Genomic DNA, 15586 nt, shown 5'->3' on the forward strand with positions numbered 1-15586 from the left:
GCCTGGGGTGCACTGCCTTTACAGAAGGGTTTCCCTCGCTCACTGGGGGAGGTGTTCGCTCTGGGAATGCACATTCTGTCGACCTTCCCTGGAAGACTACAAATAATCAAGCCTAAATGGATTTACAGGATGAGAAGGGGTAGTATCTGACAGATGAGCAGAGTGATTTTTACTCAAACAGTTTAACATTTTACATGACAAAAAAAGCTCAGATACTTGATCAACAGAAAAAAAAAAATGGAAAAGATGCATTATCTCTGTGTTATGGCCTGGTTTATCCAAGTTTTCCAAGGACCTCTCACAATAGTACCTCAGTGTCACCAAAGGATGGAAAAATAGATTTAAACCTGTATCTTTCAGTTAATAACTTTCAACTAAAAGCGGAGTGGGCTTCCAGCCTCCACATTTGGGCTCTCCCACAGGGAATCACTGCAAGTAAAACAGGGAAGACTGATGTAGCACTGCTGGTACTTCTACAACCACCCAACCCACCGCTACATTGGGCAGAAGCACATAAAAGAGTATAAATTCATTTCCATTTTCATCTTTGACATTCAGAACATTAGGCCTAGTCCAATGTGAATGCTAGTATAGAGTTAATTTACAGAATACCAATGATAACTGTAAGTACCTAAGAAGACTTAAAGGCAAGTATACTCAGTACATTTAGAAAAAAATACCTTTACCAAAATGCCAGACCTCTGACAGAAGTTGAAACAGAAGCAGCCGCACAGTTTTCTAAGTAGAAGGACCGCCTTTAGTAGAAGTCATTATTATAATCTGAGCCAAGAGCAGACAACTTTTCTGCTGATTTGGACCATTTCTAACCTCAGATGTGAAACATATTTTTAAAAAAGGTGGGCCTGATCCCATGCAGTTGGATATGCACAGCACTCCCCTGTGAAACTCACTAAAGAGAGAGCACAAGAGATTTTGCATTTTTTTACATGAAATAGCTACCATGCAAGCATACCATGATGTTTTTATACTGTGTACTCCAAAGTCAGCTGATATAATTTCACTAGAGTTGAGCAATATAATGAAATTGGTATTTCTCGGGGAGGGGGACAAAGGTTGTGTCAGTGACAACTGCCAGCTTACCAAGGGAAAACACCAGGGGAACAATTTGGGAATGCAATGAACTGTATTACATGTGAGTTTAAACACACCAGCCCCTAAGACATTAGCACCTAAATCTGTAATACACAGTTAATTTCTATGGCACCTTCAGTTCACTTAGTTTTTCTGCCCAAAATCAGATGCTGAAGGGAAGACACTCTTCCTCTTGAATGAGCAAATCATTTAAAGCCTAGCAATATTGCCAGAGCATCACAAACTTCTTTTTTTTTTCTCAGTCTATCACCTCACCTAGCAGAGGCTGGTCCCTGCTGCTGTGGACTGCCAGCACCCAGCTCTGTCATGCTCCTCTGAGCCTGGGGACTTGTTGGGATGTTCAGACATTTAAGAAGCCTTAAACTGAACTAGAGCAGCAAAGGGTTGCTCCTGCTCACAGCAGCTCAAGTCCTGGGTCCCTTGGGAACAACACAGAGCAGGTCTGCGTGCACATGCATACACGTGTGTGGGCAGCCTCAAGTACAGAGCTAGATAAGACCTGGAAAGAACTAGATAGGCCTTTCTCCCACCACCTTCCCTTTCTGACGACTATCCCAACCAACAACTTTTAGGGTTTTGCTTGTTTTGGTTTGGTTAAGGTTGCTGAGGTATGCCATGGGATGTAGCAGTCTGAACTCAGGGTCAGGACTTGATCCGGGGCTGCCACATCACAGAAGGAATCTAGATGTTGTGCTGCCAATTATTCTGCACTTATGTCTCCTCTTTGGCCAACCAGACTTTGACCTAGATGTGCTCACCAGATAAATCTAGTGAAAATCAACCCTTTTCCACCCTGCAATTCTGGTTTTGACATATCAGTGCTTTCCAGAGGAAACTCACTTGCTCGAAGTCTGCAGATCTGCTCAAGAAGTATCCGTGCCTCCAAGCCCAGGAGACCTTTCATCTCCAGCCTGGACATCTAGCTTCTTTCTACCTTGAGCTGCACCACTGATCAGTATCAGCAGTAGCAAAAGAAGGCATCCATAATAAGTCTATTCTCATTCCACATGTAATTTTTAATACCTTCTCATGAGGATTTCTTAAAAACAAAAGCAACATCCAAATAAAAATTCCCCGATTCTCGGCATCCTGCTGTTTGCCAGCAGGTTAAAAGGTTTGGGCAGATTACCTGGAAAACAAAATCTCTCCTTGCAGAAAGTATGTTTCTTTCAACCTATCGCGTACTGAAGTGCAATACTACTTCAGCTACTCCTTCTCAAACAAGGAATTGCTATCTGAAAGGACCAGGTGCCTCTTGAACATGCGTCAGAACAAAGCTGAGAAGTCATTTAAGCTGAGGGAGGGGTGTTCCGAAAGTAATGCCTCCTATTTTGTTATGTCAGCTCACAATGTCAGAGGCAGATGTTGGTGAGATGGCAGTACAGGTAGGACATTTCATTTTGTTGCTGTGCAACAGATGGCAGCAGAGTTGTGGCCTGACAGAATGGCATCTGACATTGAAGTGCATATGGAACAAACTCCTCCACGAGGAAAAAAAAATGGCACCCCTTGACATTCATCAACACTTGCTGATTGCTTCTGGAGACTGAACAGTGGATGTGAGCATAGTAAGGTGGTGGATGGTGCGTTTTTGCAGTGTGGCAGTGACAGTGGTCACCTCTGCTGGTGCAAATTTTTAAGAGCAGAGCATGCAGGCTCTTGTCCATCACTGGCAAAAATGCACAGCTAATGGTGCTGAAACAGTGTTTGTAGCTGAGAAATTTCTCAATCAGATAGTGTTACTGTGCTCCTTCAACCGTTGCATCTTCAGTGGAAATAAATAGGAAGCGTTATTTTTGGAGCAACCTATGTATAGGTTATATATATATATATATATATATATATATATATATATATATATATAACCTTTATATCTATGAAGTAGAGCAGAAAATATAAGTGTGCCTTCAACACTCTGCTCAGCCTTCTTGCTTATATACTTAAAACACTATTTGTTCCCTAGGGTCTCCAGCTCTCCAAAACACCCATGCTAAACTGCTTAATTTCCACAGATTTATTTTGTGACCTGCTGCACAGCATAGCTCTTCTAGCACAAGTGGAGAGAGTTGGACTTCTGTCCTGTCAAAGAACCTTGCTGGACTCCAGAAGTCCCTTCTTTTATAAACATTTTACTGTTCTGTCTTACACTTCAACTCAGAAGCTACTCCATGACAGAACTCTGCCTAACCTGTCTGGAACATTTCAAGGTGTCTATGGAGCTACCTTGACCATACTCAGAATTTTGCTTTTCTGATGTTCTCCCCTGCAATGTTTTATAATGCAAGACTCATTTTTAGTAAAGCGTCTTCCACCCCTGAGGATGCTGAACCTGTAATTGTACTATGGTCACTGCTATTTAATGACTCAGCTGTAATTATATCTTGAACCAGTTCTTACGTTTTAGTCCTAAATCAAGGCTAGCTGTACAAAGAGGCTGTTAAAATAAATGATTATTTAAGTAAATCAAGATGTTTGTTCACCAAAATGTTAGCTCGTTCCGTCCAAAAACATCTGGCCACATGGCACGGACGTAATTGAATTTACTTCTTCTATTGTATTTATTAAGATGGTACAAGCTTGGTTTTCCCCCACGTCCCATGAAATCCATAAGCTTTTCCTTATCTGGAACAGAAGATGACCCAGTACTTCTGTTTCATTACAATGTGAGATTTATCTCTGGCACAGGTTTGGCTGTGCAGGCACCGCTATTCCAATTTCCTCTCGGATTTTATGGCAACTTTTAAATCGAGTGCTCCTTCAGACCTTTATGGCCCACATATCCTGTATAGATTGATGGCAGCCATCACAGTATTTTCATCATCTTCACCCTCACTATGCTTCAATCGGGCTAGCTATGTCAAGCTCTTTTAAAACCACTGAGCAGTCTACTCTGACTATTTTTATGTCATGTTTCCACACTGGCACACAGACTCCTTTCTTGTTTTGGCCACATGCCTGTTTCTCATTCACTCTCCAGTCCAACATCTGGTTGCTCTTCCAGCACCCACAGCTCTGCTCCCAGCCTCCCCGTGCCCCGTGTGCAGTGAAAACCACTCCCTGCCCTCCAGCAGAAATGGCCATATATTTCAGGTGCACCTCAGCTCAGCCTCAAATGGCCTCAGCCTTCCCACAGTGCTACTTTTATCACTCCTCTCAAAACCTTGTCCACTTTCTGTGCCACCACTCCAGTTTCTCTTCAGCTGAAGTGGAGACCAGCCTCCATGGCAAAGCAGTAACAGCTTACCGATTTACCCTTTCTGTTGTTTTCTCAACAGGCATTAAGACTTTTGGAAAGTGGCACTGCAATATCCTGCATGCTGTCTTCTTCCCAGGCAACCAAATACAGCTTCTCAACTATCTCAGATTTTCAGATACAAAGATGACAGCCCCAGGACTGCCCTAAGCGCTGTGATATCTTCCACAAACCATTTCTCCATATATCAGATGCACTGCATCATCATCAGGAGCGCAGCGCATACTTCCCTCCATCAATGCTCTGTATTTGTCCCTGCCAGAGCTGCTTCCCCAGCCTCCTGCAGCACCTTTCAGCACACAAAGAGCCACATAGCCAAGGTTTGCACAAAATTATAATCTGCACCTTTAGTCCCAGCCAGTTCTGAGTCAAATTTCTTCAAAAAGAAGTCAGTGAAGAGGTGAGGAAAGACCACAAGCACCTGCAGATGACTGAATTCCGTATTTTCTCCACTAGCTCAGCAACTCTGCCTTCAAGATGCTTTTCAGGAGCTCACAGCACTGTCTAACACTGCTCCACTGTAAAATCACTCACAAAGCGCATCCTTTTTGCACTTAATTTTGCTGCAACTAGTGCAATTAAGCTGATATTCTTCCATTTCCACAATTAAACTAGGATTTTGACTTTGTGATCATATGAAGTCAATCTTTAAAAAGAGTCTGACTGCTGATTCCTTTTTTTTTTATTACTTTTAACCACCAATTAGAGACCTTCATTGGACAAAATAAGTTACACGTGGCCTCTCAGCAACCTGCACAACTCACTTAGCAGGACTTCTATTGACAGATGAAGCTTGAAAGCCACTTTTTTTTTTTTTTTTATAAACTTGAAAGAGCCCCTGAACACAGCACTGAAAGATGTATCCACAAACTAAATTATTTGCATTCATGATAGCAGAGATGACAATTACACTAATTTGCAGTGCTTAATTCAGAACTATTTATGCTAGAAAAATAATTCCAAATCTAGTCCCTGTTTCGCTCAGTGACCTGCTTGGCTGGTGCAGCTGCACTTCAGCAGCACCTGGCAAGGGTGACCACCCTTTATTATTCAAATAATATTTTTAAGAAAATGAAATGTGAACTTGGTTATAACCCTGTACCTGGCTTCTCTTCTTCACTTCTGGTGCTGTTAACACAATGTTTTTCTCAAGTTGACCTGCCCACACAGCTCCTGATAAGCCAATGCTATGTTGCCAGCTCTCCTCCTCATCATTTGAGTGGGAGGTTTAAATACCAGATTTCACAAAATCCTTCATATACGCTTCCTAGCCCCACAGTTTCTTGAAGCACTGACATATCAGTAAGTGAAACCTTCATGGTTTTCCAAGAAATGTGAAAGCTGGGCCTGCTGCTGCTGGATCAATGCAGATGAAACAAAGTGCACACCCCTGAGTCTCGAGGTAACACAGGCTGACGAGGTGACACATGCTCCCAACATGGCCTGGCTGAGTTTCTATGCCTATATAAATACCAGAACAAAAGGCAAGCCTGGAAAAAGCACATTCAAAACCTCAAAAGACTACAGCACTAGAACCCACAGCTTCCATTGCACTCACCAACTATGGTGCAACCACAGAGAAGCAGAAGATACTCCCTTGTGAAACACTACAGCCAGTCCCACCTGGAGGTGTGGAATACGCCAAGCAGCAAGGCTAACCTTCAGATCACAGCGATGCCCTGACATGTCCCACCCAGACAGGTGCTGCCCAAGGCACACACGGCAACGTGCCCTCCTACCCAAGCAAAGGCAGAAGGAGAAAGCAATTCTGTCCCCAGCCTGTAACCAGAGCTAATGCACTGGCTGAAGGGTGCTGCAGATCACACAAGCTCCTGGTGATCTGATCTTGATTCCTGATCAAGTCATTCACCAGCAACAGAAAGAAAGAAAGATAGAAAAAAAAAATACCACTACCATTTTCTCCACTCCTCACTCCCAGCAGTATGATTATACAGGGCACACATTTACAATGGGGTGATCAATCCCATTGTCACCCAGAGAGTTGTGATGCCCTATCCCTGGAGGAGTCCCAGGCCATGGATGGGCCCTGGGCTCTCTGATATGGAGAGGCAGCCAGCCCATCATGGGGATGGGGCTGGGGGGCTGGGGGCTGTAAGGGTCCTTCCAACCCAACTGTTCTGTGGTTCCACAGATGCACAGCAGCCTCCTCCGGCCTCCAAGGGAAGCATGCAACACTGTTCCAGCACTGGGTGCATCAGCATTGCTGGTGACACAAAGGAGCTGCACACACAGGAGATGTCTGTGCGTGCCAGCCCCGCACCCTGGGCAACAAGCTCATCACCTAGAGCCACAGCTGCACCCCACAGGACAGCGTGAGACACCTCTGATGGCACATACCAGCAGGACAGTGCCACGTGACAGCCAAACCCACAAAGATACTGTCAATGAAGACATGAGCTCTGACTCCTTGACAGACACCAATGGGGGCTGTGAAAACCAAACTCATTTGAGTTAACATGGTCGTGCAATCACCGTTACCAATAGCTCTCCATAGAAGTGAACGTGCTTACCAGCACAGCATTTTGACATACAGAGGCCCAGACCTCTTGGAGAAGCACACACGTGGGTGTCCCCGCGGGTCAGCTGCCAGCAGCCTCTCATGCCCAGCCTGCACCACCAAGGGGGGCACACCATCCTTTGCAGTAACCTCACACCTCACCACTCTGATCTGCAGCAGAAAGAATGAAGCTTTTCTTCACTTCCTGCATATTTTAAGATAGTGTTTCAGACAAAAACCTGAGCCAGGAAGGCTCAGAACAAACCTCCAGTGCCAGCGCTGTAGTCAGCCCTCTTTTCACTTTGGTTTCCTACATGTCCTAAGCTTAGAGAAGACTAAGACATGTATTTTGCAAAGGTATGTTGTGCATACAACAGAGATTTGCTGCACAAGTGTGCTCCTGAAACAAGCAATGGAGACAGGGGGACCCCTGCACTACCCCATGCAGCTCCCTGAGCCCAGCCCAGGCATGCTGCAGCCCTGGCTGCTGGTGGCTGAGGGGGGGCCGAGCTCAGGGCCTGTCTCCTCCAGCCACATGCATGCCCACCGTGTCCACGTGAACAGGGCTGCTCAGGCCATCCGGCCATTCACTCTGCCTTGTTTTCATCTGCCAATGCTCAAAGCCAGGCCTCTTATTTTTTCCCCACTTATCTCCAATTGGCGTTTACTGTGAAAACACGCCTCATTCCTTGTGAGAGGAGTTCAGCTCTACCTCTTCTGCAACATTCTGCCTCACGAGCTTCCCGCACAACTCCTGCTCTCAGACTCAGCTCCAGCCCCGGGCGCTGCCCGACCCCGCGCGGCCCCGAGGGGGGCTGTGTTCGTGCTGTCCCTCGGCGCACGGTGGCCCGGGGCTGGGGAACAGGCTCCCGCAGCCTTCGGGCCCGGAGCTTAACCCGTCCCACCGCACACTCTCCGCGAGTCCGCCCGGACGCTCCGCACCGTCGGCCGGCTCGGCCAAGCACGCAGCCCCAGCGCTGCGGAGGGTCGGGAGGAGCTGCACGCAGCACCGGCTCCTTCCGCTCGGCCTCGCCGCCCAGCTCCGCGCCTTCACCGGTGGCCGCAGCATCCTCCGTGCCGCGGGCAAAGCCCGCACTTTTCCATTGGATTTCCCCAGCAACAACTTTTACACAGTCTCCAATGCAACAAAATACCCCGCGTGCTGGTGGTAGAGTAACACTGAGCAGCTAACAACTGACATTTGGCATTCACTTCTGTGTGACATCCAGACCAATCCGATTTGCGGTAGCTTCAAGCGGTGCGTGGACCAGCGATGCTCGCAGCCCCGGCACTGTGCATAAGCGGGACGCACTGCGCTGCCCTGCGGACTCACGGCCCCGGCCTGTGCGTACCGCTCGAACAGGTCCGTCGGGAACCCAAATCCTCAGAAACAGAAACAAAGAGGGGAAGACGGGCTGAAAGCAGCTCGCATAGCAGACCCAGGGCAGCTACCTGGCACAGAACAGGGAGATGGCATCGTCCCGAGCCTCAAGCACACCTGCAGGGCTGTCCCGCTCTGGCGCAGGGACTCCAGATGCCAAAAGAGAGCTGTCCAGGTGTCAGCCCAGCACCCTTAGTCATTTCGACACAGGAGATCCGATTCAAAAGGAAAAACGCCACGTCCTTCGGGTCCAAAGATCAGGCTCCGGTTACAGCAGGGTTTTCAGAAATGTCACCGTTTGGAGAGCACACTGAATTAACCTTAACTAGCTGAAAACTATATATACACGTCTTCTTGCCACATTTGCAGCCCACACACAACAGTTTGCAACTCCAGAGAGCTAACTCATGTGAAAGGAACCAGAGGAAAGGAACCATCCGCTCAAAAACGTGCTCTGGGATGAAATTATCTTTTATTGTTACAAGTGGCACAGGATTGTGCCAGCTTCGGGAATCAGCGTAAAAATGGAAGTGGCTTGTTTACCTTGTCACTTGTGTCAAAACATTTTGACAGCACTTTGCATGAAGGCAACTTCTCCATTCTGCCATCCAAAGTTCAGATCCTTCCACCTATCCTTGCATGTCAGAGAACAAAACCAAGAAAGCAAAACTTTCTGTGAGAGAAGTGTGTTTGCAAGAAGTGCAAAGCTTGGTGCAGGGACATCAGCTTGCTGGGCTCCTGGTAAGACAGCCAACCAGCAGCAGAGCCCTCAGCTACATGTCTGCAGTGACAGCAGCAGGAAGGCAGCAGAGGATTGGAAGAAAAGGAAAGTTTGGGCAAGCCTGACAGAAAAGCAAAGCAAAGGGGAAAAAAAAAAAGTACAAACCAAGATTTTAAAATCACAATAAAAAAAAAACCATATAGATCTTTGATAGAGTCTTTTTAGCAGGAAAACTTGCCATCTTTGGGGGTAGGTGAGACCTCTCACCAAGCAATCCAAGCAGGGAGGGAGCAGAAGCAGGTTTTGAAGGAACAAAAAAGCATGCCATCAGGTGGCAATTTGCTTCTGCTCTCTGATTTCCAGCTCACCTAAGAGAAACTAAAGCTTGGTTTTGGCAGAAAAGAAAAACCAGGTTTGCTGGCTCTGGTTGCACTTGGAATTTCCAATTTCACAAGCATTCCCTGCAATTGTAAACCTGTTCTAGCAGTCTTGTACGTTAATGTCAGGATTTCCACTTCCACCTCCCACAGCTTGGAAGCAGATGAGTCCATTCAACTGTGTCTGCACCCTTCAGCACAACAGGAGGTCAGAATTGTAAGCAAGGAAAGAAACAAACTGCGTTGGTGCTTGGAGGGAAGGGAAGGGAAGAGGGGAAGGAGGAAAGGAGGAAGGGAGGAAGGAAGGGAAAGGCTTTATCCATTCCACTTGGAGAACAGAGGAAAGCGGCGGACCCTAGAGGAGCGAGACCAGGTGTGCAAAGACATTACGTGCAGCATTTCTCCACCTTAACAGAGAGCAGAGTTTTCGTTCTGACATTTTAAATGCCGGGAACTGAAGTCCTCAAAAGATGATTTTAGCGTTTGGGGGTGCTAAGCTATATGAAGGTGGGAGAAGCATGGAGCAAGGCGTGACAAAACTTTGAGGTTTTCACAAACCATAATGGAAAAAGTGCAGGTGTTTTTAGCAGAAACGCATATCAACCGAATCTCTGCTGAGTGGCACGGGGCAGCTGCACAGCGGAGCCACAGCAACACGCACCACGCTGCCTTCCTGCCGCTCCTGCCCGCCCAGCCTGCTCCTCGGGACACAGCGGCACTGCTCCGCAAGGTGCAAGAAACGCAATCAGTCTGTACGGCTGGTAGATCCATTGACTTTTTATTACAAATGTATTAATCACTTCAGAAATTTTAATTCAATCCCTATTTTCTGTACGCCAATACAAAGCAAAATCTATTTTACAAATTAAATGCCTAAAAAATTGACAAAAGTATTAAAATTTGATGGGAAAAAAAAAACCCGCAACAAAAACATTTACAGAAGTCTTAAATCCCCTGTCAAGAAGAAATCCCGTCCCCTTCCGACCCCGCAGTCCCGTTCCGCTACATTCCAACCACTGCCAGATCAGGGAGGTGCGCTCCGCGCGCAAAGTCGCGCTGGAAGTGTCATCGGTACTTATTCCAGTTAGAGAACCACGGCCATCCGACCGCACGGCACCGACCGCCAACCCCCGATCCCTCATTTACATTAAAAGCTTGCATAGTTCCAAGGGACAAAGGTCACACTATAGCTAATCGTAAAAAAGATAAAAGAAAAAAGGGTGGTTACAGGTGGTTACAGTGCGATTCCGAAAGGCAACAAAGGCCACAACGGAATCACCCCGCAGAAGCAGCCCTCGCGGGGCTCCGAGAAACCCCCCGCGCCCGCCCGGCCCCGCGGGACGCGGCACTGTCACCTGCGGCTCTGCTCAGTGCCGCCGTCGAGGCAGGCAGAGAGCGGGCAGCGCGGACACTGCAGCGGGGCCGGACGGAGGGGGCTGGACGTGCACCGACCGTCGCCCGGCGCCTCCCGGCCGCGAGCGGACCGCGAAAGAAGAGGCAGGACCAAGAGCGGCTGGAGCTTTTATTCTGCGTTTTTATTTAACTTCTCAGAGTTAGATAGAGCAGTTTTGATTTTTGTTTTTTTTTCTTTCTTTTCTATTTCCTCCTTTCTTTCTCTCTCTCTCTCTCTCTCTTTTCTTTCTTTCTTTCTTTCTTTCTTTCTTTCTTTCTTTCTTTCTTTCTTTCTTTCTAACTACAACAACAAAAAAAACCCATTTTGACTTCGAAGGACATTTCTCCGTTAGTGTAGAACCACTTACAGGGAGGTCGCATTTTAGATATTACTTGACAGCGTCCCTTTAACTTAGAAGAAAAGCAATGTCAGTATTGCAGTGAGTTTCAAGTTTTCTTGCACGTAGTCGTTACAAAGCAGTTCTATCGTGCTCTTGGACCTATCTGACAAGACATTCAAAAGCACATCACCGAAGAAAATAAGGCATGCTGCTCAGGAATTGGGGACCTTGGCACATTTGAGCATACTGTCCTTTTGAGAAACAACACATATGGTCAAATATACCTCGCTTCTCCCGCACCAAACTGAGCTTTCTGCACTTTGTTTTAAACACTGACGCGTCGGAGCCGTGGTAAGGCACCGAGCACCTCCGGGTATGGAAGAAAAAAAAAAGAAGAAAAAACAACCAAAACAAAACCAGAAAAGCGAAAACAACCCAAAGCAATCCCAAATCCCACAAACCTTTACAGTCATTTACTCTCTCATTATCATCATTCGTCAAAGTCCTAGAAGGAAGGGGAAGACAAAAACCAACGACCAACAACGCCAGAAAAGCCCCAAGGCCATACGGACGAACGCACGGAGAGCTCCGGCCCCACTCCCCGAGGGCTGTCCCGCCGTGCCCCGGCCGCCCCTCGCACCGCCGGCACCGATGGGGGAACGCCGGGGGTGCGGGCAGCGCCGTGCGGCACAGCGGGGCCGTCGGGGGGCGGAGCCGGAGCCCCTCACTTCGCACGCAGCACCAGAACAACGGGAAGAAATGCGGCGGGAGCCCCCGACCGGCACCGCCTGACGATGCCGACACGCCACTGAGAACCGTTCCGAATGTCACATTATGAGCTCGGTAAGCTTATTTTACTGCTCGTAAATAGGAAAGTGCACGAGAGCCATTTTCAACATTTCCAGTGATTGTTAAAGAAACACCCAACGCCCGACGCCTCATCGATAACTGCGAACACCGACGGGGAGGGTGCGGCACGACGGGAACAGCTTTGAAACTCACAGTACATTTCCAAAACAAGGGGAGCGGGGGGCGGGGGGAGGAGGGGAAGTGAAGGAATTACAATTTTCAATAGAAATAGCAGACTGCAGAAAACAAACTCCTCTCACCGAGCTCCGTTCTACCCCCGTGCCCCCCCAAGCAGGGCAGGGCCCAACGCTGCCCACCGAGCTCTGGCCAACGACTACAGCTGTACTGCTTAAGGCATCTTTTGTTTATAACATCTTCTCTTCACTCATCACGATGATAGTCATGCAGCAGTTTAATGATAAAAATATATTAATATTTTACTATACAGCAGCAAGAAGTTAGTCAATTAAAAGCACACCAAATTAAAAAAAAATGATAAAAGAAAAAAATCCACCTGCAAAAGTCTATTATTACAAATCATTTCAGTTTGGAGCTCAGCCCGCACGCAGGGCTAGCAGGGCGGCACGGCACGGCACGGCACGGCACGGCACGCAGCACAGCTTGCCGCCTGCCCGGCCCGCGCCACACCGCCTCAGTGCTTGAAGTACACGGAGTGAAAAAACAAACAGATTATGAACAGTACAGAAACATCTCATATACACAACAATGACAGTACGCCTACGCAGCTGTAAACGAAACAGGTGCAGAAAAATATTATGGGAGGAAATCCTTTACTTTTTTTTCTCTCTCTCTCTTTTCTTTTCTTTTTTTTTTTTTTTAATTTTTGCTATTTGAATAACTTTGGTTCCAACGTAAAAATCACAAGTTAGCAAATTTCATTTAAATGCCTTTTTTAATAATTTTTCTTCATGTTCACAGAAGTTTCACTGACCATTTTTATATGTTGAAGGTCCAGATGCAATGCATATCGTATAAAAGAGAGCACTTATTGTTTACCTTGCATGAATTAAACCTACGTACCTTGTAACTCTACAAACTTCTGCATAACATTTAGACAAAGCTCAGACACACAGCATGCCTAGCCCTCATATATATATACACATCTCTAATCACAGGTATATAGGGTGTCAAATATACTATAGTAACCTCCATGTAAGGTTCGAAATTTGGTAACAAAATGAGAAGAAAAAACTAAAAATATTATTTTACGTGTTCTAAAATATCTCTTTTTTGTGCTAAAGTCAAATGTTAGCTCAACATGAAAAGGACTTTTTATATAATTCAGCAATATTATAATCTTGACCATTTTTGCAAACACTTTTAATAATAATAGCTTAAACGTGTACAAAAGTTCTCGGTTAATTAGGGAAATAAACACTCAGTTCTTTATATTTTTAATCAAGTAGGAAACACAGTTCATATATAATGTTATTACTTTTTTTTGACTTTTTTTGTTTTGTTTGTTTGTTTGTTTTAGCAGCTGCTTACTGTTTGATACGGTGGGAAAAGTGGAGGGACATCCAGCGATGGGTGGCGGGTCGGAGGCGTTGCTGTCGCTCGGTGGAGGCTGCCGGGCGGGGGGTGCTCCGGGGGTGCTGCCCGGGGACGGCCGCGGGCCGCCGCCCGCCGCCCGCGCGGCCGGGAGCAGTCCGAGTCCGCGGCCCCGGCGCCGGGCGGGGCGGCCGGCGGGCGGTCAGTCCTCCTCGGGCTCCTCGGCCTGCAGCAGGGCGCCGGGCGGCCCGGCGGCGGCGGCGGCGGCGGCGGCGGCAGCGGCGGCGGCGGCGCTGCCCTCGGCCTCGGGCGGCGGCTCGGGCCCAGCCCCGGAGCCCACGGGGGCGGCGGCGGCGGCGCGCTTGTCCCGCTGCTTCTCCTGGATCTTCTTCATCTCGTCCGAGTACTTGCAGAAGGTGTGGCCGAACTTGGCCCAGACCTTGTAGGGGACGGTGATGGAGTTGCGGTAGGTGGGCTTCACCTCGCTCACCCGCATGAAGACGCCGTACTTGTTAGAGCCCACGTCGAAGAAGAAGCGCTTGTTGTCCACAGTCAAGGAGGTGCCCTCGGGCAGCTCGGCCGGCTCCTCCTCCACGCCGTAGTCGTCGATGAGCTTGGCCAGCGCGTCGCGGAACTCGATGAGGCCCTGCGCCGGCAGCGCGATGGTCTGGCCCTGCGCGGCGCCCAGCCCCGGGCCGCGGTTGACGGTCTGGCGGACTCGCAGGAAGCGCCCGCGCTGGTTCTCCTTCAGATCCATGTAGTACTTGCGGTTCTCCCGCACCAGGAACTCGCTCTTGAGCGCCCGGCGCGGCTCGTCAGCCGCCTGCGCCAGCTCGGGCGGCTGGCTGGGCCCCAGCTGCGCGTAGTGCTCGATGAAGTCGCCCAGGTAGTCGCGGAACTCCACCGCCACCGACATGGAGAGCGTCAGGCGGCTCTTGTTGCCGCCGGCGCCCACCTCGGCGATCTTCAGGAAGCGGCCCTTGGCGTTCTGCTTCACGTCCAGGTAGAAACGCTTGTTCTGGATGTCCACCCGCTTGGAGGCCAGCTCCTGCGTCTCGTGCTGCAGTCCGCCGCCCGGCCCGCCGCCGCCGCCGCCCGAGCCCGGCCCCCCGGCGCCCGCCGCGCCCCCGCCGCCGCCGCCGCCGCCGCCGCCGCCCTGCTCGCTGCCGCTGTCTCTGTCCGCCATGATGCCGCCGCTCCGCCCGCCGCCGCCGCCGCCGCCGCCCGGCCGCGCCGCCTCGGCCGCCGCTCCGCCGCCGCTCGCCCGGCGCCCCCGCGCCGCCGCCCGCGCCGCCGCCTCGGCCGCCCCGGCCGCCGCCCGCGCCGCCGCCGCTCCGCCCGCCGCCGCCGCCGCTGCTGCAACAGCCCCCGCGGCCACCAGCCGGCCGCTCTCGCGAGATCTGCGGGAGCGAGGAGAGGGCGCGGGAGGCGGCAGAGAGCGGCCCCGCCGCCGGCCGCCCCGCCGTGCGGGCAGCAGCGCCGCGCCGACGGGCGGCCGCACCGCGCGCCGAGCCGGGCCGGGCCGGGCAGGGGCGGGGACGGGGACGGGGGCGAACCGGGCGGTGCCGTGCTGTGCTGTGTTGTACCGTGCTATACCGTGCGGTGCTGCACCATGCTGTGCTATACCGTGCGGTGCTGCGCCGTGCCGTGCGGAGTTACGCTGCACCGTGCCGTGCCGTACCGTGCCGCGCTATACCTTGCAGTGCCGCCCTCCGGGCGGACCTCTCATCCGCTTCCGATACCGAAGCCCTCCCAGTATCTCCCGCAAGCCCCCGCTGGCGGTCCACCGCTGGTCCTTCGCGGGGAGGCTGGGGCGGGACGCGCGGGACCGGCTCCCGCAGCGGCACCGCGCCCCTCCGGCGCGGCCCCCGCCCGCCCGGCGCAGCTGCTCGGGGCCGCCGCTTCCGCGGTCCTCAAGGAGCGATGCAGCGAGCGACCGACAAAGGGCCCACGACCCCAATGGGTGGCGGAGCGTGCGGGCACGGCCGTGGCTTCCCCGCACGTCCGCCGCCGGGCCCCGTTCCCGGCCCGGGCGCTGCCATCTGTTTCCTTCCCCGAAGAATCCCTTTTTCGGCATTTCAGGCGGCTACGAGGAGTCTTTTATGGAAACCATCGAATGGACGAGCCCA

General features: G+C 50.4%; 2 protein-coding genes across 2 annotated transcripts in view; both read right to left on the minus strand.

The window, feature by feature from the left end:
* Positions 1–8422: 8422 nt before the first annotated feature.
* LOC136047353 (histidine--tRNA ligase, cytoplasmic) overlaps positions 8423–15586 on the minus strand; it is a 513020-nt gene continuing 505856 nt past the window's right edge. Inside the window, exon 14 of the mRNA XM_065734399.1 lies at positions 8423–8443. The gene's annotated coding sequence lies outside the window, so the exon portion shown is untranslated. The remainder of the gene's footprint in view (positions 8444–15586) is intronic.
* On the minus strand, positions 13563–14643 carry PURA (purine rich element binding protein A). The gene has a single exon (XM_065734405.1). The coding sequence runs from the start codon at positions 14641–14643 to the stop codon at positions 13660–13662; it is 984 nt and encodes a 327-aa protein (XP_065590477.1). The 3' UTR covers positions 13563–13659.

The sequence above is a fragment of the Cyrtonyx montezumae genome, unplaced genomic scaffold (assembly GCF_038088225.1).
Source record: "Cyrtonyx montezumae isolate F1298 unplaced genomic scaffold, pur_monq_1.0 scaffold_18, whole genome shotgun sequence".
NCBI lineage: Eukaryota > Metazoa > Chordata > Aves > Galliformes > Odontophoridae > Cyrtonyx > Cyrtonyx montezumae.